The following is a 27,861-nucleotide window of genomic DNA, read 5'->3' as shown; positions in this document are numbered from 1 at the left end:
ATAGAGTATGCTTTGAGAGTCCAGTGTGTCCTGTCCCTGCTCCCCGCACTAGTATGAAGGTGCGTGTCCTTAGCCCGGTGCCTCCAGTTCCGGCACCACGCACCAGGTCTACAGTGCGCCTTATCCGGCCAGAGCCATCCGTCTCCCCAGCGCCATCTGAGCCATCCGTCTCCCCAGCGCCGTCTGAGCCATCCGTCTGCCATGAGCCTGCAAAGCCGCCCGTCTGCCATGAGCCTGCAAAGCCGCCCGTCTGCCATGAGCCTACAGAGCCGTCCGCCAGACAGGAGCCGCTAGAGCCGTCCGCCAGACAGGAGCCGCTAGAGCCGCCCGTCAGACAGGATCTGCCAGAGCCGCCAACCAGACAGGATCTGCCAGAGCCGCCAATCAGACAGGATCTGCCAGAGCCGCCAATCAGACAGGATCTGCCAGAGCCGCCAGCCAGACAGGATCTGCCAGAGCCGCCAGCCAGACAGGATCTGCCAGAGCCGTCAGCGAGCCATGAGCAGCCAGAGCCGTCAGAGAGCCATGAGCAGCCAGAGCCGTCAGAGAGCCATGAGCAGCCAGAGCCGTCAGAGAGCCATGAGCAGCCAGAGCCGTCAGAGAGCCATGAGCAGCCAGAGCCGTCAGAGAGCCATGAGCAGCCAGCGCCGTCAGCCTGCCATGAGCGTCCAGAGCCGTCAGCCTGCCATGAGCGTCCAGAGCCGTCAGCCTGCCATGAGCGTCCAGAGCCGTCAGCCTGCCATGAGCGTCCAGAGCCGTCAGCCTGCCATGAGCGTCCAGAGCCGTCAGCCTGCCATGAGCGTCCAGAGCCGTCAGCCTGCCATGAGCGTCCAGAGCCGTCAGTCAGCCATGAGCTGTCCCTCAGCCAGAAGCGGCTAGTAATCCTGAACTGCCCCTCAGTCCAGAGCTGTCTCTCTGTCCGGAGCTGCCCTTCAGTCCGGAGTTGCCCCTCTATCCTGAGCTACCTCTCTCTCCTGAGCTACCTCTCTCTCCTAAGCTCTCCCTCTGTCCTGAGCTATCCCTATGTCCTGAGCTACCTTGTCCCAGAGCTGTCCTTGATTCTGGTGTTGCCCCTAAATTTAGGTGGGGTTATTTGGAGGGTGGTCATTGTGGGGAGGCTAAGGAAGCGGGGATTGATTATGGTGGGGTGGGAACCACGCCCGGAGCCTAAGCCACCACCGTGGTCAGATGCCCACCCAGACCCTCCCCTGGACTTTTTGGTGATGCGTTCGGAGTACGCATCTTGAGGGGGGGGTTATGTCACGTTCCTGACCTGTTTTCTGTTTAGTTTTGTGTGTTAGTTGGTCAGGACGTGAGTTTGGGTGGGCATTCTATGTTATCTGTTTCTATGTTGGTTTAGGGTTGCCTGGTATGGCTCTCAATTGGAGGCAGGTGTTTGGCGTTCCTCTAATTGAGAGTCATATTTAGGTAGGCTGTTCACAGTGTTTGTTTGTGGGTGGTTGTCTTCCGTGTCTGTGTCTGTACACCACGCGGGACTGTTTACGGTTTGTTCGTTTTGTGTAGCCTATGTTTCCTATTCGTGCGTTCTTCTTGTTTTATGTAAGTTCGTCGTCTAGGTTTGTCTACACCGTTTATTGTTTTGTTAGTTTAGTCAAGTTCGTGTTTTCGTTAATAAAGTATGTCATTTCACTACGCTGCGCCTTGGTTCCCTCAATACTCCTCCTCTTCAGATGAAGAGGAGGAGGACTGCCGTTACACACCATTTATAGTTGGATGGAAATGATCCAACCATTATGTTGAATATATAATAAACTGCATTCATCAATCTGACTCCATTATTATGTGAATAAATGCAACAGGCCCTGTGAGTCTCTGGAGGATCTAGTCAGGGTAGCGAATAATTACATCACTGACTCAGTATGACTATAATAAACATGTGTCTATGTTGCACCGTTATACCTTTTGCGTATAGGCTTTTGCGTATAGGCTTTTGCGTATAGGCTTTTGCGTATAGGCTTTTGCGTATAGGCTTTTGCGTATAGGCTGTAGCCTATAACGTTTCAACAATCATCAGTTGATTCAGAAAATCATTTTCAGAATCACAGTAAAGTGAACAGCTGTTGTGATAGCAAGGTTTTCTAGAATGTTGTGATGTCTCATACGTTTCGAAAAGGATAGTCCAAACTATACAGGGTAAAAATGTAGGCCAATAGCATTTTTAAATAGGTTCAAAAGCTTAAAATGTTATTTCCTTGTAATTAATTTTATTCAATGGCTTCACCTGAGAGTCCTTGCCAGCCAGGATAGGGCAGCACTTTACAATATTCAAATGTTAGTCTTGTGAATCTCTCATTTATATTTTTTTGATTGAAAATGGGAACAATGGGAGCGATGAAAGGTGAACATGATTTGAATGTGAGTGTCCAGGCAGGGCAGCATTTTACAACATTCAAATGTTATAGTCTTGTGAATCTCTATGCATATTTTTTGTATTTAAAATGGGAACTATGGGAGAAATTGAAAAATACTGATTTCCAAACTCAATTGACTACATTCTTATTCATATTATCAAAATATGAGATAGTTAAGGGGTATGAACCAGGGACCCTCTGCAGACATCAACAACAGTCACCCTCGAAGCATTGTTACCTAGCGATAGGTAACAATGCTTCGTGGGAGGCAGATGTTGATGTGTGCAGAGGGTCTCTGGTTCGAGCCCAGATAGGGGCGAGGAGAGGGACGGAAGCTAAACTGTAACATTGATGCTGCTGACCTGGATCACTGGTTGCTGCGGAAAAGGAGGAGTTCAAAAGGGGGGTGAGTGTAACCGATGTGAAATGGCTAGCTAGTTAGCGGGATGTGCGCTAATAGCGTTTCAATCGGTGATGTCACTCGCTTTGAGACCTTGAAGTAGTTGTTTGTGGCTTTTGTGGAACGATAGGTAACACTGCTTCGTGGGAGGCAGTTGTTGATGTGTGCAGAGGGTCCCTGGTTTGAGCCCAGATAGGGGTGAGGAGAGGGATGGAAGCAACACTTTTACATACAGAATAAAAATATTCCAAAACATGCATCCAGTTTGCAATGAAGCACTAAAGTAAAAAAGCAAAAAATGTGGAAAAGATACTTAATTTTTGTCCTGAATTCAAAGTGTTATGTTTGGGGCAAATCTAACACAACACATCACTGAGTACCACTCTTCATCTTTTCAAGCATAGCGGTGGCTGCATCATGTAATGGATAAGCTATTCCTTGGCAAGGACTATGGAGTTTTTTTGGGGATAAAAAGAAACGGAATATAGCTAAGCACTGGCAAAATCCTAGAGGAAAACCTGGTTCAGTCTGCTTTCCACCAGACGCCTTCAGCAGGACAATATATACACTCGAGTTGCTTACCAAGACCATTGAATGTTCCTGAGTGGCCAAGTTACAGTTTTGACTTAAATGGGCTTGAAAATATATGGCAAGACTTGAAAATGGCTGTCTAGCAATGATTAACAACCAACTTGAAAGAGCTTTAATAATTTTGAAAAGTCCTTAGCCAAATACATTTAAACTCAGTTTTTCACAATTCCTGACATTTAATCCGAGTAAAAATTCCCTGTCTTAGGTCAATTAGGATCACCACTTTATTTTAAGAATTTGAAATGTCAGAATAATAGTAGAGAGAGTGATTTATTTCAAATTTTATTTCCTTCATCACATTCCCAGTGGGTCAGAAGTTTACATACACTCAATTAGTATTTGGTAGCAATGCATTTAAATTGTTTAACTTGGGTCAAACATTTCGGGTAGCCACAAGCTTCCCAAAATAAGTTGGGTGAATTTTGGCCCATTCCTCCTGACAGAGCTGGTGTAACTCAGTCAGGTTTGTAGGCCTCCTTGCTTTCACACGCTTTTCAGTTCTCCCTACACATTTTCTATAGGATTGAGGTCAGGGCTTTGTGATGGCCACTCCAATACCTTGACTTTGTTGTCCTTAAGCCATTTTGCCACAACTTTGGAAGTATGCTTGGGGTCATTTTCCATTCGGAAGAGCCATTTGCGACCAAGCTTTAACTTCCTGACTGATGTCTTGAGATGTTGCTTCAATATATCCACATAATTTTCATTCCTTATGACGCCATCTATTTTGTGAAGCACACCAGTCCCTCCTGCAGCAAAGCACCCCCACAATATGATGCTGCCACCCCCGTGCTTCACTGTTGGGATGGTGTTCTTCGGCTGCAAGCCTCCCCTTTTTCCTCCAAACATAACGATGGTCATTATGGCCAAACAGTTCTATTTTTGTTTCATCAGACCAGAGGACATTTCTCCAAAAAGTACAATCTTTGTCCCCATGTGCAGTTGCAAACCGTAGTCTGGCTTTTTTATGCCGGTTTTGGAGCAGTGGCTTCTTCCTTGCTGAGTGGCCTTTCAGGTTATGTCGATATAGGACTCGTTTTACTGTGGATATACAGTGGGGAGAACAAGTATTTGATACACTGCCGATTTTGCAGGTTTTCCTACTTACAAAGCATGTAGAGGTCTGTCATTTTTATCATAGGTACACTTCAACTGTGAGAGACGGAATCTAAAACAAAAATCCAGAAAATCACATTGTATGATTTTTAAGTAATTAATTAGCATTTTATTGCATGACATAAGTATTTGATACATCAGAAAAGCAGAACTTAATATTTAGTACAGAAACCTTTGTTTGCAATTACAGAGATCATACGTTTCCTGTAGTTCTTGACCAGGTTTGCACACACTGCAGCAGGGATTTTGGCCCACTCCTCCATACAGACCTTCTCCAGATCCTTCAGGTTTCGGGGCTGTCGCTGGGCAATACGGACTTTCAGCTCCCTCCAAAGATTTTCTATTGGGTTCAGGTCTGGAGACTGGCTAGGCCACTCCGGGACCTTGAGATGCTTCTTACGGAGCCACTCCTTAGTTGCCCTGGCTGTGTGTTGCGGGTCGTTGTCATGCTGGAAGACCCAGCCACGACCCATCTTCAATGCTCTTACTGAGGGAAGGAGGTTGTTGGCCAAGATCTCGCGATACATGGCCCCATCCATCCTCCCCTCAATACGGTGCAGTCGTCCTGTCCCCTTTGCAGAAAAGCATCCCCAAAGAATGATGTTTCCACCTCCATGCTTCACGATTGGGATGGTGTTCTTGGGGCTGTACTCATCCTTCTTCTTCCTCCAAACACGGCGAGTGGAGTTTAGACCAAAAAGCTCTATTTTTGTCTCATCAGACCACATGACCTTCACCCATTCCTCCTCTGGATCATCCAGATGGTCATTGGCAAACTTCAGACGGGCCTGGACATGCGCTGGCTTGAGCAGGGGGACCTTGCGTGCGCTGCAGTATTTTAATCCATGACGGCGTAATGTGTTACTAATGGTTTTCTTTGAGACTGTGGTCCCAGCTCTCTTCAGGTCATTGACCAGGTCCTGCCGTGTAGTTCTGGGCTTATCCCTCACCTTCCTCATGATCATTGATGCCCCACGAGGTGAGATCTTGCATGGAGCCCCAGACCGAGGGTGATTGACCGTCATCTTGAACTTCTTCCATTTTCTAATAATTGCGCCAACAGTTGTTGCCTTCTCACCAAGCTGCTTGCCTATTGTCCTGTAGCCCATCCCAGCCTTGTGCAGGTCTACAATTTTATCCCTGATGTCCTTACACAGCTTTCTGGTCTTGGCCATTGTGGAGAGGTTGGAGTCTGTTTGATTGAGTGTGTGGACAGGTGTCTTTTATACAGGTAATGAGTTCAAACAGGTGCAGTTAATACAGGTAATGAGTGGAGAACAGGAGGGCTTCTTAAAGTAAAACTAACAGGTCTGTGAGAGCCGGAATTCTTACTGGTTGGTAGGTGTTCAAATACTTATGTCATGCAATAAAATGCAAATTAATTACTTAAAAATCATACAATGTGATTTTCTGGATTTTTGTTTTAGATTCCGCCTCTCACAGTTGAAGTGTACCTATGATAAAAATTACAGACCTCTACATGCTTTGTAAGTAGGAAAACCTGCAAAATCGGCAGTGTATCAAATACTTGTTCTCCCCACTGTATATACTTTTGTACCTGTTTCCTCCAGCATCTTCACAAGGTCCTTTGCTGTTGTTCTGGGATTGATTTGCACATTTTGCACCAAATTACGTTCATCTCTAGGAGACAGAACGTGTCTCCTTACTGAGCAGTATGATGGCTGCGTGGTCCCATGGTGTTTATACTTGCATACTATTGTTTGTACAGATGAATGTGGTACCTTCAGGCATTTGAAATTGCTCCCAAGGATGAACCAGACTTGTGGAGGTCTACAATTTTTTTTCTGAGGTCTTGGCTGATTTCTTTTGATTTTCCCATGATGTCAAGCAAAGAGGCACAGAATTTTAAGGTAGGACTTGAAATACATCCACAGGTACACCTCCAATTGACTCAAATTATGTCAATTAGCCTATCAGAAGTTTCTAAAGCCATGACATAATTTTCTGGAATTTTCCAAGCTGTTTAAAGGCACAGTCAACTTAGTGTATGCAAACTTCTGACCCACTGGCATTGTGATACAGTGAATTATAAGTGAAATAATCTGTCTGTAAACAATTGTTGGAAAAATTACTTGTGTCATGCACAAAGTAGATGTCTTTACCATCTTGCCAACACTATAGTTTGTTAACAACAAATTTGTGGAGTGGTTGAAAAACACATTTTAATGACTCCAAACTAATTGTATGTAAACTTTTGACTTCAACTGTATATACTGAGATCATGTGACAGATCATGTGACACTTAAATTGCACACAGGTTGACTTTATTTAACAAATGATGTCCATTTAAAATCCATTTAAATTACAGGTTGTAATGCAACAAAAGGGGAATGAATACTTTTGCAAGGCACTGTACCTCAGCACTCTCAATCATGTTGTGGATGAAGGCGAAATCATCATGTTTATGCTTACTTATTTTATTATGCTTCCTTATTATATTTATTTTATTCCCACCATTACATCTTAGATTGAGATGTCCTTGGATTGTCAATGAACTACAACACAACGTCATTTGCATAACTCATTAAAATGGACAAGGTTCCATGTGACAGAGCACACTTGGCAGGGGTTGTGGAGGAAGGTGAAACAACAGCTCACTGAGAGGGCTGAGGAAAGCCTCTGTGTACCCTGAACAGCATATCTACAGTACCCGGCTACCCAGTCCCTCTCCTCTCTCCACACTACCCCTACCAAGTGTGCTCTGTCACATGGAACCTTTTCCATTTTAACGAGTTATACAATTTTTTAATAATGGATTTAATGGTGCTCCGTGGGATGTCCTTTCTACAGTACCTGTCCCCCCAGGTCCTCTCTCAATACTACCTGTCCCCCAAGTCCCTTTCCTCTCTCTACACTACCCTGTCCCTTAGTCCCTTTCCTTTCTACAGTACCCTGTCCCTCTCCTCTCTCTACACTACCCTGTCCCCCCAGTCCCTCTCCTCTCTCTACACTACCCTGTCCCCCCAGTCCCTTTCCTCTCTACACTACCCTGTCCCCCCAGTCCCTCTCCTCTCTCTACACTACCCTGTCCCCCAGTCCCTTTCCTCTCTACACTACCCTGTCCCCCCAGTCCCTCTCCTCTCTACACTACCCTGTCCCCCAAGTCCATCTCCTCTCTACACTACCCTGTCCCCCAAGTCCATCTCCTCTCTACACTACCCTGTCCCCCAAGTCCATCTCCTCTCTACACTACCCTGTCCCCCAAGTCCATCTCCTCTCTACACTACCCTGTCCCCCCAGTCCCTCTCCTCTCTCTACACTACCCTGTCCCCCAGTCCCTCTCCTCTCTCTACAGTACCCTGTCCCCCAGTCCCTCTCCTCTCTCTACACTACCCTGTCCCCCCAGTCCCTCTCCTCTCTCTACACTACCCTGTCCCCCCAGTCCCTCTCCTCTCTCTACACTACCCTGTCCCCCCAGTCCATCTCCTCTCTACACTACCCTGTCCCCCCAGTCCCTCTCCTCTCTCTACACTACCCTGTCCCTACAGTACCCTGTCCCCCCAGTCCCTCTCCTCTCTCTACACTACCCTGTCCCCCCAGTCCCTCTCCTCTCTACAGTACCCTGTCCCCCCAGTCCCTCTCCTCTCTACACTACCCTGTCCCCCAGTCCCTCTCCTCTCTCTACACTACCCTGTCCCCCCAGTCCCTCTCCTCTCTACAGTACCCTGTCCCCCCAGTCCCTCTCCTCTCTCTACACTACCCTGTCCCCCAGTCCCTCTCCTCTCTCTACAGTACCCTGTCCCCCCAGTCCCTCTCCTCTCTCTACACTACCCTGTCCCCCCAGTCCCTCTCCTCTCTCTACACTACCCTGTCCCCCCAGTCCCTTTCCTCTCTACACTACCCTGTCCCCCCAGTCCCTCTCCTCTCTCTACACTACCCTGTCCCCCCAGTCCCTTTCCTCTCTACACTACCCTGTCCCCCCAGTCCCTCTCCTCTCTCTACACTACCCTGTCCCCCCAGTCCCTCTCCTCTCTCTACACTACCCTGTCCCCCCAGTCCCTTTCCTCTCTACACTACCCTGTCCCCCAGTCCCTCTCCTCTCTCTACACTACCCTGTCCCCCCAGTCCCTTTCCTCTCTACACTACCCTGTCCCCCAGTGCATCTCCTCTTTCTACACTACCCTGTCCCCCCAGTCCCTCTCCTCTCTCTACACTACCCTGTCCCCCAGTCCCTCTCCTCTCTCTACACTACCCTGTCCCCCAGTCCCTCTCCTCTCTACACTACCCTGTACCCCCAGTCCCTCTCCTCTCTACACTACCCTGTCCCCCCAGTCCCTCTCCTCTCTCTACACTACCCTGTCCCCCCAGTCCCTCTCCTCTCTCTACACTACCCTGTCCCCCCAGTCCCTCTCCTCTCTACACTACCCTGTCCCCCCAGTCCCTCTCCTCTCTCTACACTACCCTGTCACCCCAGTCCCTTTCCTCTCTCTACAGTACCCTGTCCCCCAGTCCCTCTCCACTCTACACTACCATGTCCCCCCAGTCCCTCTCCTCTCTCTACAGTACCCTGTCCCCCCAGTCCCTCTACCCTCTCTACTACCACCGTCCCCCCAGTCCCTCTCCTCTCTCTACACTACCCTGTCCCCCAGTCCCTCTCCTCTCTACACTACCCTGTCCCCCAGTCCCTCTCCTCTCTCTAAACTACCCTGTCCCCCAAGTCCATCTCCTCTCTACACTACCCTGTCCCCCAAGTCCATCTCCTCTCTACACTACCCTGTCCCCCCAGTCCCTCTCCTCTCTCTACAGTACCCTGTCCCCCCAGTCCCTCTCCTCTCTCTACAGTACCCTGTCCCCCCAGTCCATCTCCTCTCTACACTACCCTGTCCCCCCAGTCCCTCTCCTCTCTACACTACCCTGTCCCCCCAGTCCCTCTCCTCTCTCTACACTACCCTGTCCCCCCAGTCCCTCTCCTCTCTACACTACCCTGTCCCCCCAGTCCCTCTCCTCTCTACACTACCCTGTCCCCCCAGTCCCTCTCCTCTCTCTACACTACCCTGTCCCCCCAGTCCCTCTCCTCTCTCTACACTACCCTGTCCCCCCAGTCCCTCTCCTCTCTCTACACTACCCTGTCCCCCCAGTCCCTCTCCTCTCTCTACACTACCCTGTCCCCCCAGTCCCTCTCCTCTCTCTACACTACCCTGTCCCCCCAGTCCCTCTCCTCTCTACACTACCCTGTCCCCCCAGTCCCTCTCCTCTCTCTACACTACCCTGTCCCCCCAGTCCCTCTCCTCTCTACACTACCCTGTCCCCCAGTCCCTTTCCTCTCTACACTACCCTGTCCCCCCAGTCCCTCTCCTCTCTACACTACCCTGTCCCCCAAGTCCATCTCCTCTCTACACTACCCTGTCCCCCAAGTCCATCTCCTCTCTACACTACCCTGTCCCCCAAGTCCATCTCCTCTCTCTACACTACCCTGTCCCCCAGTCCCTCTCCTCTCTCTACAGTACCCTGTCCCCCAGTCCCTCTCCTCTCTCTACAGTACCCTGTCCCCCCAGTCCCTCTCCTCTCTCTACACTACCCTGTCCCCCCAGTCCCTCTCCTCTCTCTACACTACCCTGTCCCCCCAGTCCCTCTCCTCTCTCTACACTACCCTGTCCCCCAGTCCATCTCCTCTCTCTACAGTACCCTGTCCCCCCAGTCCCTCTCCTCTCTCTACACTACCCTGTCCCCCCAGTCCCTCTCCTCTCTCTACACTACCCTGTCCCCCCAGTCCCTTTCCTCTCTACACTACCCTGTCCCCCCAGTCCCTCTCCTCTCTCTACACTACCCTGTCCCCCCAGTCCCTCTCCTCTCTCTACACTACCCTGTCCCCCCAGTCCCTTTCCTCTCTACACTACCCTGTCCCCCCAGTCCCTCTCCTCTCTCTACACTACCCTGTCCCCCCAGTCCCTTTCCTCTCTACACTACCCTGTCCCCCAGTGCATCTCCTCTTTCTACACTACCCTGTCCCCCCAGTCCCTCTCCTCTCTCTACACTACCCTGTCCCCCAGTCCCTCTCCTCTCTCTACACTACCCTGTCCCCCAGTCCCTCTCCTCTCTACACTACCCTGTACCCCCAGTCCCTCTCCTCTCTACACTACCCTGTCCCCCCAGTCCCTCTCCTCTCTCTACACTACCCTGTCCCCCCAGTCCCTCTCCTCTCTCTACACTACCCTGTCCCCCCAGTCCCTCTCCTCTCTACACTACCCTGTCCCCCCAGTCCCTCTCCTCTCTCTACACTACCCTGTCACCCCAGTCCCTTTCCTCTCTCTACAGTACCCTGTCCCCCAGTCCCTCTCCACTCTACACTACCATGTCCCCCCAGTCCCTCTCCTCTCTCTACAGTACCCTGTCCCCCCAGTCCCTCTACCCTCTCTACTACCACCGTCCCCCCAGTCCCTCTCCTCTCTCTACACTACCCTGTCCCCCAGTCCCTCTCCTCTCTACACTACCCTGTCCCCCAGTCCCTCTCCTCTCTCTAAACTACCCTGTCCCCCAAGTCCATCTCCTCTCTACACTACCCTGTCCCCCAAGTCCATCTCCTCTCTACACTACCCTGTCCCCCCAGTCCCTCTCCTCTCTCTACAGTACCCTGTCCCCCCAGTCCCTCTCCTCTCTCTACAGTACCCTGTCCCCCCAGTCCATCTCCTCTCTACACTACCCTGTCCCCCCAGTCCCTCTCCTCTCTACACTACCCTGTCCCCCCAGTCCCTCTCCTCTCTCTACACTACCCTGTCCCCCCAGTCCCTCTCCTCTCTACACTACCCTGTCCCCCCAGTCCCTCTCCTCTCTACACTACCCTGTCCCCCCAGTCCCTCTCCTCTCTCTACACTACCCTGTCCCCCCAGTCCCTCTCCTCTCTCTACACTACCCTGTCCCCCCAGTCCCTCTCCTCTCTCTACACTACCCTGTCCCCCCAGTCCCTCTCCTCTCTCTACACTACCCTGTCCCCCCAGTCCCTCTCCTCTCTCTACACTACCCTGTCCCCCCAGTCCCTCTCCTCTCTACACTACCCTGTCCCCCCAGTCCCTCTCCTCTCTCTACACTACCCTGTCCCCCCAGTCCCTCTCCTCTCTACACTACCCTGTCCCCCAGTCCCTTTCCTCTCTACACTACCCTGTCCCCCCAGTCCCTCTCCTCTCTACACTACCCTGTCCCCCAAGTCCATCTCCTCTCTACACTACCCTGTCCCCCAAGTCCATCTCCTCTCTACACTACCCTGTCCCCCAAGTCCATCTCCTCTCTCTACACTACCCTGTCCCCCAGTCCCTCTCCTCTCTCTACAGTACCCTGTCCCCCAGTCCCTCTCCTCTCTCTACAGTACCCTGTCCCCCCAGTCCCTCTCCTCTCTCTACACTACCCTGTCCCCCCAGTCCCTCTCCTCTCTCTACACTACCCTGTCCCCCCAGTCCCTCTCCTCTCTCTACACTACCCTGTCCCCCAGTCCATCTCCTCTCTCTACAGTACCCTGTCCCCCCAGTCCCTCTCCTCTCTCTACACTACCCTGTCCCCCCAGTCCCTCTCCTCTCTCTACACTACCCTGTCCCCCCAGTCCCTCTCCTCTCTCTACACTACCCTGTCCCCCCAGTCCCTCTCCTCTCTCTACACTACCCTGTCCCCCCAGTCCCTCTCCTCTCTCTACACTACCCTGTCCCCCCAGTCCATCTCCTCTCTACACTACCCTGTCCCCCCAGTCCCTCTCCTCTCTCTACACTACCCTGTCCCCCCAGTCCCTTTCCTCTCTACAGTACCCTGTCCCCCCAGTCCCTCTCCTCTCTCTACACTACCCTGTCCCCCCAGTCCCTCTCCTCTCTCTACACTACCCTGTCCCCCAGTCCCTCTCCTCTCTACACTACCCTGTCCCCCAGTCCCTCTCCTCTCTCTACACTACCCTGTCCCCCCAGTCCCTCTCCTCTCTACAGGACCCTGTCCCCCCAGTCCCTCTCCTCTCTCTACACTACCCTGTCCCCCAGTCCCTCTCCTCTCTCTACAGTACCCTGTCCCCCCAGTCCCTCTCCTCTCTCTACACTACCCTGTCCCCCCAGTCCCTCTCCTCTCTCTACACTACCCTGTCCCCCCAGTCCCTTTCCTCTCTACACTACCCTGTCCCCCCAGTCCCTCTCCTCTCTCTACACTACCCTGTCCCCCCAGTCCCTTTCCTCTCTACACTACCCTGTCCCCCCAGTCCCTCTCCTCTCTCTACACTACCCTGTCCCCCCAGTCCCTCTCCTCTCTCTACACTACCCTGTCCCCCCAGTCCCTTTCCTCTCTACACTACCCTGTCCCCCCAGTCCCTCTCCTCTCTCTACACTACCCTGTCCCCCCAGTCCCTTTCCTCTCTACACTACCCTGTCCCCCAGTGCATCTCCTCTTTCTACACTACCCTGTCCCCCCAGTCCCTCTCCTCTCTCTACACTACCCTGTCCCCCAGTCCCTCTCCTCTCTCTACACTACCCTGTCCCCCCAGTCCCTCTCCTCTCTCTACACTACCCTGTCCCCCCAGTCCCTCTCCTCTCTCTACACTACCCTGTACCCCCAGTCCCTTTCCTCTCTACACTACCCTGTCCCCCCAGTCCATCTCCTCTCTACACTACCCTGTCCCCCCAGTCCCTCTCCTCTCTACAGGACCCTGTCCCCCCAGTCCCTCTCCTCTCTCTACACTACCCTGTCCCCCAGTCCCTCTCCTCTCTCTACAGTACCCTGTCCCCCCAGTCCCTCTCCTCTCTCTACACTACCCTGTCCCCCCAGTCCCTCTCCTCTCTCTACACTACCCTGTCCCCCCAGTCCCTTTCCTCTCTACACTACCCTGTCCCCCCAGTCCCTCTCCTCTCTCTACACTACCCTGTCCCCCCAGTCCCTTTCCTCTCTACACTACCCTGTCCCCCCAGTCCCTCTCCTCTCTCTACACTACCCTGTCCCCCCAGTCCCTCTCCTCTCTACACTACCCTGTCCCCCCAGTCCCTCTCCTCTCTCTACACTACCCTGTCCCCCCAGTCCCTCTCCTCTCTCTACACTACCCTGTCCCCCAGTCCCTCTCCTCTCTACACTACCCTGTCCCCCCAGTCCCTCTCCTCTCTACACTACCCTGTCCCCCCAGTCCCTCTCCTCTCTCTACACTACCCTGTCCCCCAGTCCCTCTCCTCTCTCTACACTACCCTGTCCCCCCAGTCCCTCTCCTCTCTACACTACCCTGTCCCCCCAGTCCCTCTCCTCTCTCTACACTACCCTGTACCCCAGTCCCTTTCCTCTCTACACTACCCTGTCCCCCCAGTCCATCTCCTCTCTACACTACCCTGTCCCCCCAGTCCCTCTCCTCTCTCTACACTACCCTGTCCCCCCAGTCCCTCTCCTCTCTACACTACCCTGTCCCCCCAGTCCCTCTCCTCTCTACACTACCCTGTCCCCCCAGTCCCTTTCCTCTCTACACTACTCTGTCCCCCAGTGCATCTCCTCTTTCTACACTACCCTGTCCCCTCAGTCCCTCTCCTCTCTCTACACTACCCTGTCCCCCCAGTCCCTCTCCTCTCTACACTACCCTGTTCCCCCAGTCCCTCTCCTCTCTACACAACCCTGTCCTCCCAGTCCCTCTCCTCTCTACACTACCCTGTCCCCCCAGTCCCTCTCCTCTCTACACTACCCTGTCCCCCCAGTCCCTCTCCTCTCTCTACACTACCCTGTCCCCCCAGTCCCTCTCCTCTCTCTACACTACCCTGTCCCCCCAGTCCCTCTCCTCTCTCTACACTACCCTGTCCCCCCAGTCCCTCTCCTCTCTACACTACCCTGTCCCCCCAGTCCCTCTCCTCTCTCTACACTACCCTGTCCCCCAGTCCCTTTCCTCTCTACACTACCCTGTCCCCCCAGTCCCTCTCCTCTCTACACGACCCTGTCCCCCAAGTCCATCTCCTCTCTACACTACCCTGTCCCCCAGTCCCTTTCCTCTCTACACTACCCTGTCCCCCAGTGCATCTCCTCTTTCTACACTACCCTGTCCCCCCAGTCCCTCTCCTCTCTCTACACTACCCTGTCCCCCCAGTCCCTCTCCTCTCTCTACACTACCCTGTCCCCCCAGTCCATCTCCTCTCTCTACACTACCCTGTCCCCCCAGTCCCTCTCCTCTCTCCACTACCCTGTCCCCCCAGTCCCTCTCCTCTCTCTACACTACCCTGTCCCCCAGTCCCTTTCCTCTCTACACTACCCTGTCCCCCAAGTCCATCTCCTCTCTACACTACCCTGTCCCCCCAGTCCCTCTCCTCTCTCTACACTACCCTGTCCCCCAAGTCCATCTCCTCTCTACACTACCCTGTCCCCCCAGTCCCTCTCCCCTCTCTACACTACCCTGTCCCCCCAGTCCATCTCCTCTCTCTACACTACCCTGTCCCCCCAGTCCATCTCCTCTCTCTACACTACCCTGTCCCCCCAGTCCATCTCCTCTCTACACTACCCTGTCCCCCAAGTCCATCTCCTCTCTACACTACCCTGTCCCCCCAGTCCCTCTCCCCTCTCTACACTACCCTGTCCCCCAAGTCCATCTCCTCTCTACACTACCCTGTCCCCCCAGTCCCTCTCCTCTCTACACTACCCTGTCCCCCCAGTCCCTCTCCTCTCTCTACAGTACCCTGTCCCCCCAGTCCCTTTCCTCTCTACAGTACCCTGTCCCCCAAGTCCATCTCCTCTCTACACTACCCTGTCCCCCCAGTCCCTCTCCTCTCTCTACACTACCCTGTCCCCCCAGTCCCTCTCCTCTCTCTACACTACCCTGTCCCCCCAGTCCCTTTCCTCTCTACACTACCCTGTCCCCCCAGTCCCTTTCCTCTCTCTACACTACCCTGTCCCCCCAGTCCCTTTCCTCTCTACACTACCCTGTCCCCCCAGTCCCTTTCCTCTCTACACTACCCTGTCCCCCCAGTCCCTTTCCTCTCTACACTACCCTGTCCCCCCAGTCCCTTTCCTCTCTACAGTACACTGTCCCCCAAGTCCATCTCCTCTCTACACTACCCTGTCCCCCCAGTCCCTCTCCTCTCTCTACACTACCCTGTCCCCCCAGTCCCTCTCCTCTCTCTACACTACCCTGTCCCCCAGTCCCTCTCCTCTCTCTACAGTACCCTGTCCCCCCAGTCCCTCTCCTCTCTCTACACTACCCTGTCCCCCCAGTCCCTCTCCTCTCTCTACACTACCCTGTCCCCCCAGTCCCTTTCCTCTCTACACTACCCTGTCCCCCCAGTCCCTCTCCTCTCTCTACACTACCCTGTCCCCCCAGTCCCTTTCCTCTCTACACTACCCTGTCCCCCCAGTCCCTCTCCTCTCTCTACACTACCCTGTCCCCCCAGTCCCTCTCCTCTCTCTACACTACCCTGTCCCCCCAGTCCCTTTCCTCTCTACACTACCCTGTCCCCCCAGTCCCTCTCCTCTCTCTACACTACCCTGTCCCCCCAGTCCCTTTCCTCTCTACACTACCCTGTCCCCCAGTGCATCTCCTCTTTCTACACTACCCTGTCCCCCCAGTCCCTCTCCTCTCTCTACACTACCCTGTCCCCCAGTCCCTCTCCTCTCTCTACACTACCCTGTCCCCCCAGTCCCTCTCCTCTCTCTACACTACCCTGTCCCCCCAGTCCCTCTCCTCTCTCTACACTACCCTGTCCCCCAGTCCCTTTCCTCTCTACACTACCCTGTCCCCCCAGTCCATCTCCTCTCTACACTACCCTGTCCCCCCAGTCCCTCTCCTCTCTACACTACCCTGTCCCCCCAGTCCCTCTCCTCTCTACACTACCCTGTCCCCCCAGTCCCTCTCCTCTCTACACTACCCTGTCCCCCCAGTCCCTTTCCTCTCTACACTACCCTGTCCCCCAGTGCATCTCCTCTTTCTACACTACCCTGTCCCCCCAGTCCCTCTCCTCTCTCTACACTACCCTGTCCCCCCAGTCCCTCTCCTCTCTACACTACCCTGTTCCCCCAGTCCCTCTCCTCTCTACACTACCCTGTCCCCCCAGTCCCTCTCCTCTCTACACTACCCTGTCCCCCCAGTCCCTCTCCTCTCTACACTACCCTGTCCCCCCAGTCCCTCTCCTCTCTACACTACCCTGTCCCCCCAGTCCCTCTCCTCTCTACACTACCCTGTCCCCCCAGTCCCTCTCCTCTCTACACTACCCTGTCCCCCCAGTCCCTCTCCTCTCTCTACACTACCCTGTCCCCCCAGTCCCTCTCCTCTCTCTACACTACCCTGTCCCCCAGTCCCTCTCCTCTCTACACTACCCTGTCCCCCCAGTCCCTCTCCTATCTACACTACCCTGTCCCCCCAGTCCCTCTCCTCTCTATACTACCCTGTCCCCCCAGTCCCTCTCCTCTCTCTACACTACCCTGTCCCCCCAGTCCCTCTCCTCTCTCTACATTACCCTGTCCCCCCAGTCCCTCTCCTCTCTACACTACCCTGTCCCCCCAGTCCCTCTCCTCTCTCTACACTACCCTGTCCCCCAGTCCCTTTCCTCTCTACACTACCCTGTCCCCCCAGTCCCTCTCCTCTCTACACTACCCTGTCCCCCAAGTCCATCTCCTCTCTACACTACCCTGTCCCCCAAGTCCATCTCCTCTCTACACTACCCTGTCCCCCAAGTCCATCTCCTCTCTACACTACCCTGTCCCCCCAGTCCCTCTCCTCTCTCTACAGTACCCTGTCCCCCCAGTCCCTCTCCTCTCTCTACACTACCCTGTCCCCCCAGTCCCTCTCCTCTCTACACTACCCTGTCCCCCCAGTCCCTCTCCTCTCTCTACACTACCCTGTCCCCCAGTCCCTCTCCTCTCTCTACAGTACCCTGTCCCCCAGTCCCTCTCCTCTCTCTACAGTACCCTGTCCCCCCAGTCCCTCTCCTCTCTCTACACTACCCTGTCCCCCCAGTCCCTTTCCTCTCTACACTACCCTGTCCCCCCAGTCCCTCTCCTCTCTCTACACTACCCTGTCCCCCCAGTCCCTCTCCTCTCTCTACACTACCGTGTCCCCCCAGTCCCTTTCCTCTCTACACTACCCTGTCCCCCCAGTCCCTTTCCTCTCTACACTACCCTGTCCCCCCAGTCCCTCTCCTCTCTCTACACTACCCTGTCCCCCCAGTCCCTTTCCTCTCTCTACACTACCCTGTCCCCCCAGTCCCTTTCCTCTCTACACTACCCTGTCCCCCCAGTCCCTTTCCTCTCTACACTACCCTGTCCCCCCAGTCCCTTTCCTCTCTACACTACTCTGTCCCCCCAGTCCCTTTCCTCTCTACACTACCCTGTCCCCCCAGTCCCTCTCCTCTCTACACTACCCTGTCCCCCCAGTCCCTCTCCTCTCTCTACACTACCCTGTCCCCCCAGTCCCTCTCCTCTCTCTACACTACCCTGTCCCCCAGTCCCTCTCCTCTCTACACTACCCTGTCCCCCCAGTCCCTCTCCTATCTACACTACCCTGTCCCCCCAGTCCCTCTCCTCTCTACACTACCCTGTCCCCCCAGTCCCTCTCCTCTCTCTACACTACCCTGTCCCCCCAGTCCCTCTCCTCTCTCTACACTACCCTGTCCCCCCAGTCCCTCTCCTCTCTACACTACCCTGTCCCCCCAGTCCCTCTCCTCTCTCTACACTACCCTGTCCCCCAGTCCCTTTCCGCTCTACACTACCCTGTCCCCCCAGTCCCTCTCCTCTCTACACTACCCTGTCCCCCAAGTCCATCTCCTCTCTACACTACCCTGTCCCCCAAGTCCATCTCCTCTCTACACTACCCTGTCCCCCAAGTCCATCTCCTCTCTACACTACCCTGTCCCCCAAGTCCATCTCCTCTCTACACTACCCTGTCCCCCCAGTCCCTCTCCTCTCTCTACAGTACCCTGTCCCCCCAGTCCCTCTCCTCTCTCTACACTACCCTGTCCCCCCAGTCCCTTTCCTCTCTACACTACCCTGTCCCCCCAGTCCCTCTCCTCTCTCTACACTACCCTGTCCCCCAGTCCCTCTCCTCTCTCTACAGTACCCTGTCCCCCAGTCCCTCTCCTCTCTCTACAGTACCCTGTCCCCCCAGTCCCTCTCCTCTCTCTACACTACCCTGTCCCCCCAGTCCCTTTCCTCTCTACACTACCCTGTCCCCCCAGTCCCTCTCCTCTCTCTACACTACCCTGTCCCCCCAGTCCCTCTCCTCTCTCTACACTACCCTGTCCCCCCAGTCCCTTTCCTCTCTACACTACCCTGTCCCCCCAGTCCCTTTCCTCTCTACACTACCCTGTCCCCCCAGTCCATCTCCTCTCTCTACACTACCCTGTCCCCCCAGTCCCTTTCCTCTCTCTACACTACCCTGTCCCCCCAGTCCCTTTCCTCTCTACACTACCCTGTCCCCCCAGTCCCTTTCCTCTCTACACTACCCTGTCCCCCCAGTCCCTTTCCTCTCTACACTACCCTGTCCCCCCAGTCCCTTTCCTCTCTACAGTACACTGTCCCCCAAGTCCATCTCCTCTCTACACTACCCTGTCCCCCCAGTCCCTCTCCTCTCTCTACACTACCCTGTCCCCCCAGTCCCTCTCCTCTCTCTACACTACCCTGTCCCCCCAGTCCCTTTCCTCTCTCTACACTACCCTGTCCCCCCAGTCCCTCTCCTCTCTCTACACTACCCTGTCCCCCCAGTCCCTTTCCTCTCTCTACAGTACCCTGTCCCCCCAGTCCCTCTCCTCTCTCTACACTACCCTGTCCCCCCAGTCCCTCTCCTCTCTCTACACTACCCTGTCCCCCCAGTCCCTTTCCTCTCTACACTACCCTGTCCCCCCAGTCCCTTTCCTCTCTACACTACCCTGTCCCCCCAGTCCCTTTCCTCTCTACACTACCCTGTCCCCAAGTCCCTTTCCTCTCTACACTACCCTGTCCCCAAGTACTTCTCCTCTCTCCTTGGCTAAATATGGACTAGTCTCTCACACCTCTCCAGCTGGGATACTGGCCTCAGTCCAAGCTGAAGCATCCAATATATTATAGATGACTTGTATGTATCCGTAAGATGAGGTAAAGTTGTAATGCTTAGCAACTACTATTTCACCAACACATCGGCAGTACATCATGTCAACACATACAAGTAATGGGAGTCTAGAAGGATCAAGATACATGTGTTTGCCAGAGTCGAAGACACAATGTTTCGAGAGGTGAACCTTGCAATGATATGGCTGTTACTAGGTTTCCACTCCAGTAGAGACTCCTGACTCCTGGGCCTACCATCATCCCTTCCTTTAATTAAATACGTTTGAGCAGGAGCTCTGTGCTGAGAGTAGGGGGAGCAGGGGAGCTGTGCAGTCGTCAATTGTGATTAGTCTCAGAGCTGGATTAACAAGGCCTTCACAGTGACAGCTCTCAGGAAGCTGCTATGTTGACACACAGGGACCCAATACCAGCTAGAGCTATAACACCACCACTGTGCATCTGCTGAGCTCTACACTAAATCACACATTCTCTTTAATGCATTGGACCATCAATCAACCAGCTGAAACAATGACGTTTTGCCCCCTCTGCATATTTTACATTGTGTGACAATCTTTACAGCATTTACAGTGGCTTGAGCGACAAGAGGCATTCATCTTATTCAGCTACAACATAGGCATCGATATCAAATAACACAGGTGTGCAACTCAGCATAGAATGCTCTTTAAAACAAATGTGAAACCAGAGAGCCTCTAGGTCCAACACACTGCTGCTGTAAGCAAGCATGAACAATTTGTCCACATGTCAACATAAACACAACAACACCAATAGCTTGGCTGCATTGCTCTATTCACAAGCACCCAGTGCGCCAGCCAAGGCCCCTAGCAGCTGGCGTACAGAAATACTGGAGATTTACATCTGATATCATCCCATCCGAGAGGTGAATTGAATAAAAGTTCAGTGGGTTGTGTTAGTCGCTGTATATTTCAGGCCATCAGAGAAACTCTATTCTTATAGAAGCTCGTGCTGGTAGGTTCCTTATTGATTTCCTGGCAGCTGCCTTTGGCAACGGCTGTAGCTGGCTAATATAGTGTTCTTTTAGCAGCCCCTGAAGTGCTCACACTTCTCATCAATCTGTCCCTCTGATTATAGAGCGTGTTGACCCACTAATCTGCAATAAGCAGAGTGCTTCATTCTAAAGACGATGAGTCCAGGCCCTGCTCTCTCTCTCAAATCTGATGAATGACAAGTCAACATATTTTCCTTTGAAGACAGGCAGAGAGAAGGGAAAGATTGAGGGAGGGGAGAGAGGGAGAGAAGGGAAGAGGATATGGAGAGAGAGGAGTAAATAGAAAGAAAGAAAGAGGGGACAGGTCTCTAGGGGGAGATTCTATTCTCTCTCCTTCAACTGACAGCCAAGACCGACGTCAAAATAGCAAGCAGCGCTACTTTCCCATTTTGAAGGGATATTTTAGCTTAAAGGATGCACATCACAGTTAGGAACTGCTCCTATGCACAACACACTGATCAACTGCCCTAAAATAACAGAGATATTACTACAGTTGAGCTGGGAAGTAGGCTACAGCAGTGGCATTCTACATAGCCCTAATTGTATCAAGGTTACTATCATTTAAGGAAGACCAGGTCCAAGACAGCTCAAGGTCGCACATTTAAATCAGATTGGCTCTGCAGAATCCTTTCAAACATACAGCCTCAGAAGTCAAAATTAATGTGACTTGAGCTTTGAGACAAACACAGTGAAAAATAAAGTGCTATGGTTATAAACCCTACATGAAAGAGCTTGGCTAGAACCTTGTGAAACATACAGTCTGTGAAGAAGAGTTGAAAGGATGCACCAAGGGGTTTCTCCTTATCACAGCAGCAACAGCCTGGGCCAGGGCAGGGCCTACAGTGGAACATCTCAACATTTAGAAATTCCTAGCTGAGAGTACAGCAAATGTACCACAGATTAAGCTACTGACCTTGGTTAATAACCTTGGAGCATTTCACTGTGAGTCTACACCTGTTCTGAAGCATGTGACAAATAACATTTCATTTGATGTGGAGGTGGGTGTGATGATTGCTGCCTACAGCTAGGCCTAAAGATTATGAGGCAGACGTGGACCACGACTTGCAGCTTTTTTTGTTGTTTACATCTTTCGGGAGTCCTTTTTATTTGAGAAAATAACAAGTTATAGCACTGTCATTTTATACAAAGGCTATTGGTGGTACATCTATACTATCAGGCTGCCAACCAGCAATAATGCTTTTCTCACTATTACCCTGTATGGAACATTATAACCAAGCAGCCAGTATAGTGGTCCAATTGCAAACAGCTGTAAACAGACCCAGGGAGGGAACACGGGTGTCCTAGATAACAGAAAACATACACTCAGCCTTTTTGATAAGATCAGCTAGAGTAGAAAGAGAGAGAGGGGAAATGAACAGACTTGCTACTGGCGTTTGCCCATCTAGTTCTAACGCTCCTCCCTCTCTCCTGTCCTCTAACCAAACCACTGCTTTTTATTATTCTGTAGAGACTAAAACGGCTTTGGCAGCATGTCTGGCAATCTGAAAAAAAGGTTAAAGAAAAGCACAATGCAGTATGACAATGTGGAGGTCAGCTGCCCCTGCAGTTACACATTCCCAGCCATCGTCCTTCAGTGTTACACAGGCATGTGTTGAGTGGTGTACATACAGTAGTAGCCAGTGTCCCCCTGTATCCCACAACCCACACCTCAGGCTGCATTGTGTGCTCTCCATGAAAGACACAAGGACGAGAGTCGATTATGTAAGAGCCTCATAAAATGGAGCATTATTCTGCCATAATGTTGTATGAGCTAGGCTGAGCCTTGTTGAAAACCTGTCTCTGGGAGACACGGCAGAGAGGTCTACTCTCATAGCCCTGTTAGTGAGCTTCAACATCCAGGGGCATATGAAGGAACAGGCTTTTCAACTAGTACACAAATAAAAAAGCTGAATGTGACAAATGCAGTATGTCACCGGCAACAAATACTGATAATCATATATTACCTAGAATGCAACCAAAAAAATCTATTAAGCGGGTGACATAAATCTTTGAGTTTCCATTCAATGCTAGCTGCTTTCAGGTTTAATCTGGTGGTATTTTGGTCCTGCCTGTGGAGGCTAGTGCAAAATAACCCACCCTTTTATTACAAAGGCATTAGCATCAAAAGATGACCTTAAGAAAAGGTGTCCAGTTGTGTGACTAAGAGATGTTATTACATTGGAACGCTGGTGTATTGGCTAGCTAGCCCACTGTATGAACACTGACATCAGAGTGGTGCCATTTGCGTCCCATGTGGAGAGTTTACGCTATCGAAATGATAATATGAGGAACAATAATAATACTGCATATTGATATGATATGGCTATAATTTGAGGAACCAACAACAATAATAATAATAATAATGCATCTCATTAACCTTTAGGACGTACTCATGGATGAGTGCCGGGCTTGGACTCAGTCATTCAATCACATATGCTATCGCATGCTCACACACCTGCGAGTGAACAACCAATGGGAAAGACTGTAATGCTAGCTGTAAGGGAAGTACTCTTCATTGCCAGCCTGGAAATAGGGTGTTCCTTAATTAACACTAGCCTACTTTAGTTAACCCAGAGGTGACCGAGAGGCGAGAGCAGCACACAACATGCCAGCGCGCGTCAATGTGTTGGTGACAAAAATTCAACACACACGTGCACCACTATTAGCAGCAAACAAACGTGTGCAGTATAATTGAAAGGAAACTGTTGAAGTGCAGGGAGCCAGTGATCTGAGGGGAGCAGATGGAGAAACATACTGCTGCTGTACTGATGCTGTGTTGGAATGAATCCAGCTCACCTCTGCCTATTAGCATATCACAGGGCCCTGCCATCTCTCACGGGGGCTGGAGTCCCCAGCCAGCGGCAGATCCCTCTCGCTAATGCTGTTGCACAACTCTTAATCACTTTAATAATACAGTTTCAGTGATGCCGGACCGCCGAGGCTGAGGCATTGCCTCGCATGAGCCGTTATGTAATGTCACATCCACTGAGACCTAACCATGAGAGGGATGTCCCAGGAAGAGGCAGGCAGCCATCACCGACACAGAGTGCATTAGACTATGGTTTTAATACTGTTTGAGGCCCCTCAAAAGATTACATAGAGCCACTGTACTTAGACCTCAGTGCTAATGCATTGTCTGGGCAGCTCTCCAGGCAATCCTTTTCCACACATTTCCAATGCAGGGATCAGTCTCTCATCTGTAGAGGTCTCATACTTTGAAATCCATCTCACTCTCAAAACATGGTGGAGAAAATGCTATATTTTGTCAAATATAAACTGCTCTGCCCCAAGGAAGAATGAACTCGTCAGCACATTTAATTCTATTGCCAGTGTTTTTTTAAACACAAGTCTGTTTGGCTGGAATGGGTGCCAATCACTTAGAATTTCAAGGTTCTTGAAAGCTGCACCACTAGTCCCTGCTGGCCACTAATGTTTTTATTGGCTCTTTACCCACTAAGCCTTTAGAAAGTCTTGAGCGAAACACAACAGCACTGAAAACCGGGCTGTGATAATGGAGGTTAACTGCATATAGCAGAGAGGATCCATGTTGCCAGCCCTAGCCCTGTCATCCTCCATCCCACAAACCGTCCCCAGCAGCTGGGTGACCTGCTGTGAGCTGTCTGAGCAGGAAGCCAAGGCCTGTTATTATTAGTCATCAGCAGGTAAAATCACCAGTACCCTGTAATGACCTACACTGTTACTGAGTCACTGTATCAGAAAACATTTGATTGTGTAGACTACAGCCTCCAAAACCACGTATCACAGCACAAGCAAAGGGAGATATATCAAACACTGGTGCTTTCCTACTGACACATTTTCATCCAATGTAAGACAATAAGAAGAACTCTGTAGCAAATGTAAATCCAAAATTGGTCTGCATGGTCTGGACCTGGATTTGAGCTACAACCAATGCAAAACTATAAGACCTGGCTCCTCTAGAAGCAACATAACTAGTCTAATGCTGGATAATAAAACAGTTTAGTGAGTATATCAACCTCTGCCATGTGCCTATGGGGTTAGCATTTTCTGAACAGTGCACGAGAAATTACACATGCTCAACGTGGCATTGGGGATTACAGAGGCCTTGAAACATCCATAGCAACTCTGAGAGGTATGTTTAAGTTATACACATAATCAAATGGAATTAACATATTTTCACAGTCTTACCTCTGTTTCATGTGGCATGGGGTTAAATCCACAGAGGTTGCAGACAGTGTTCTTGCATTCGGTGCAGGTGTTGTAGTTGGGAGGGTCCTTGGAGCCCTTGTTGAGTTCCACCTTGCAGAGTGGACAGGTGGACTGGCCTGCTTTGGGAGATGGTTGGGAAGATGCTGCTCCCTTTGGAGGTTCTAATGGGGGTTTGTCCACGTTGGCCTGTACTGATGAGGGGACCTTGGCCTGCTGGGGTTGCTCTGCTTTTGTTTCCTCTGCTCTCTCAGTAGCAGGTGGTTTGGTCTCCTTTGCAGGGGGCATCTTGGGAGAGGCCGGTGCAGACAACTTGGGGGAAGCTGGCGGTGTGGTGTGGGGCTCATCCTGAACAGCTGAGGTGATCAAAGTGGATGCAGAGCTGAAGATGGAGGATCCAAAGCCAAACATCTTCCCAGACACTGACTCTTCAGGCTTTGAGGCAGCAGGCTGAGACTTAGGACCACCAAAGCCAAAGAAGCCTCCTGACTGCTTTGGGGGCTTGGCCTGTGGTTGTGATACAGCTTTGGCAGGAGAAGTCCCACCTATTGGAAGCTGTTGTTGAGGTTTCTGCTTTAGGGGATCAGTTTTGGGGTCTATCTTTGGAACTTGCTGGGGCTGTAGTTGTGGTGGGGGCTTTGCATCAGGCTGTTGCAGTGGAGGAGTTTGCTTTTCTGGCTGCTGTGCAGGTGTAGCAGCACCACTGGGTATGGGTGTCACTGGAGTTGTTTGGCCCACTGGTTTCTGAACAATTATAGGTTCCTGTTTGTCCTTTGCAGCCACAGCAGGTGGAGCATGTTTGTTTTGTGGGGATCCTGGTGCTGGGGTCTCCTCCTTTTTGACTGCAGCTGTTGATGGGGTTCCTGCCGATATTAATGTCTCCTGAGGTACAGTGGGTGGAGGAATCTCTTTTTGGGCAGCCGCAGGTACTGGAATCTCCTCCTTTTGGGGTTTAGCTGGTGCTGGGGTCAGCTTTTGAGATGCAGCAGGTGTGGAGACTTTGCTTGGCAAGGGTTGGGATTTAATCATCGGCGGTCCTGGGGGTTCCATTCCCCCAAGAGCTCTCTGCATCTGGCAGTTCAGACACAGCCATTCCTTCACATGAAATAAAATAACGGTGTTGAACATTTTTTTCAACAAACAATCTTGTAGAATTGTATTGCAGTCTGAGGACTTAGAGATGCTCTTATCTTAGTTGCTATTTAAATGCTTCATACTAGATGTTACAAACATGTAGTAAAACTACTGCCATAATGCTCTAAATCTGAAGATGCTAAATCAAATGAATAATTTATGTCAGACTGTATTAATACAATTCTTCCAGATTACAATTTGCTTCCAGGAAGATCATGAACAAATATTAGACTATTTGGAGAAAAGGCAATAGTAATAACAAGAGCTCCATCATAGCATCTTGTATTCCTATCTTACAACTCCGATGAAAGAGATGACTGCCAACTATAGACACTGTCAATGCATAGTTAGTATTCTTAAATAACTGTTGTAAAATAAAGCACAACATTTATGTTAGAGAAGCCAAATGACTTTGATGAAACATAGACTGTTTAATTACCTCTGTTTCATGTGGCCTGGGGTTGAATCCACAGAGGTTGCAGACAGTGTTCTTGCATTCGGTGCAGGTGTTGTAGTTGGGAGGGTCCTTGGAGCCCTTGTTGAGTTCCACCTTACATAGTGGACAGGTGGACTGGCCTGCTTTGGGAGATGGTTGGGAAGATGCTGCTCCCTTTCGAGGCTCTGATGGGGGTTTGTCCACGTTGGCCTGTACTGATGGGGGGACCTTGGCCTGCTGGGGTTGCTCTGCTTTCTTCTCCTCTGCTTTCTGAACAGCAGGTGGTTTGGTCTCCTTTGCAGGGGGCATCTTGGGAGAGGCCGGTGCAGACAACTTGGGGGAAGCTGGCGGTGTGGTGTGGGGCTCATCCTGAACAGCTGAGGTGATCAAAGTGGATGCAGAGCTGAAGATGGAGGAGCCAAAGCCAAACATCTTCCCAGACACTGACTCTTCAGGCTTTGAGGGGATAGACTGAGATTTGGGACCACCAAAGCCAAATAAGCCTCCTGACTCCTGCTTGGGGGGTTGCTGTGTGGATGGGATGGCACTACTCTGGCTGGGCTGCTGTGGTGGTGTCTGAGGTTCTGATGTTCTCCGGATCTCTAGTGCCTTCTGAGCAGGTGCTGAACTGGCTGGTTTCCCAAGCCCCTGCTTTGGGGGAGTGATTTTGGGGTCTGGCTTTGGAGCTTCCAGGGACTGTACTTGTGCCAGAGGCTGTGCAGCTGGCTGTTCCTGTGCAGGCATTTGCTTTTCTGGCTGCTGTAAGGGTTGAACAACCTCATTCTGCTTGTTTGTAGGTGTGGCTGGTCGCTCCTTCGACTTTTGAACATTTGCAGGTTTCTGGTTGTCAATTGAGATCTCAGTAGATGAAGCCTCTTTTTTCAGTGCGGAGCCAACTGTTGTAGTCTCTTTTGTTTTGAGTGAATCTGGAACAGGTGCCTCATTGCTTTGAACTGCAGCTGGAAGTTGGACCTCTTTAGTCTCTACTGCTGTCGAAAATGGTGCTTCCTTCTTCAGAGGTAAACCTGATTGTACAGCATAGTTATCTTGGATTGAACCTAGTGTTGGGGACACCTTTCTGTTTTGTGACCCTGGTAGTATAGGTTCCTTATTCTTTTGAGGTGAGGCTGGGGCTGGTGCCTCCTTAGTGAGAGGTGAACCAGTGACCTCCTTGATGAGAGGGGAGGCAGAAGTTGGTTCCTCCTTGATAAGGGCTGAGGAAAAAACTTCCTTCTTGACAGGCAAAGCTGTGGTTGGGACCTCATCTGTTACAGACACACCTGGTGGTGTAGGATATTTTTTATTTTGTGGTGAATCTGGTGTTGGAGTGTCCTGCTTTAAAGCTGTAACTGGTGTCTCCCCCATTTTGGATGAGTCTGGTAATGGAGTCTCTTTTTGTGGTGCAGCAAGTGTGGTTCTCTCCTCTTTTTGTAGTGTGGAGGCGGCCTTCTTCTGATCGACAGCAGGTATGGCTGTCTCCTTTTCTTTTTGAGATGCCGGAGTCTCCTTTTGAGGTGCAACAGGTGTAGAAACTTTGTTGAGTAAGGCTTGGGGTTTCATCATGCGGGGTTCTGGGGGTTCCATTCCCCCAAGAGCTCTGTGCATCTGGCAGTTCAGACACAGCCATTCCTTCACCTGAAAAGAAATA

General features: G+C 51.6%; 1 protein-coding gene across 5 annotated transcripts in view; it reads right to left on the bottom strand.

Annotated features, from left to right (window-relative positions):
- The window catches only part of LOC139539969 (protein piccolo-like), a 119,085-nt gene that overhangs the window by 66,907 nt on the left and 24,317 nt on the right, over nt 1-27,861 (bottom strand). For all 5 annotated transcript variants that reach the window (XM_071343422.1, XM_071343423.1, XM_071343424.1 and 2 more), the window contains exons 6-7: nt 26,217-27,848; nt 24,626-25,738 (exon numbers count right to left, since the gene is read on the bottom strand). In XM_071343422.1, coding sequence (XP_071199523.1) covers nt 24,626-25,738; nt 26,217-27,848 — 2,745 coding nt within the window. The remainder of the gene's footprint in view (nt 1-24,625; nt 25,739-26,216; nt 27,849-27,861) is intronic.

The sequence above is a fragment of the Salvelinus alpinus genome, chromosome 15, assembly GCF_045679555.1.
Source record: "Salvelinus alpinus chromosome 15, SLU_Salpinus.1, whole genome shotgun sequence".
Classification (NCBI taxonomy): domain Eukaryota; kingdom Metazoa; phylum Chordata; class Actinopteri; order Salmoniformes; family Salmonidae; genus Salvelinus; species Salvelinus alpinus.
This window is presented reverse-complemented; position numbering and strand designations above follow the sequence as displayed.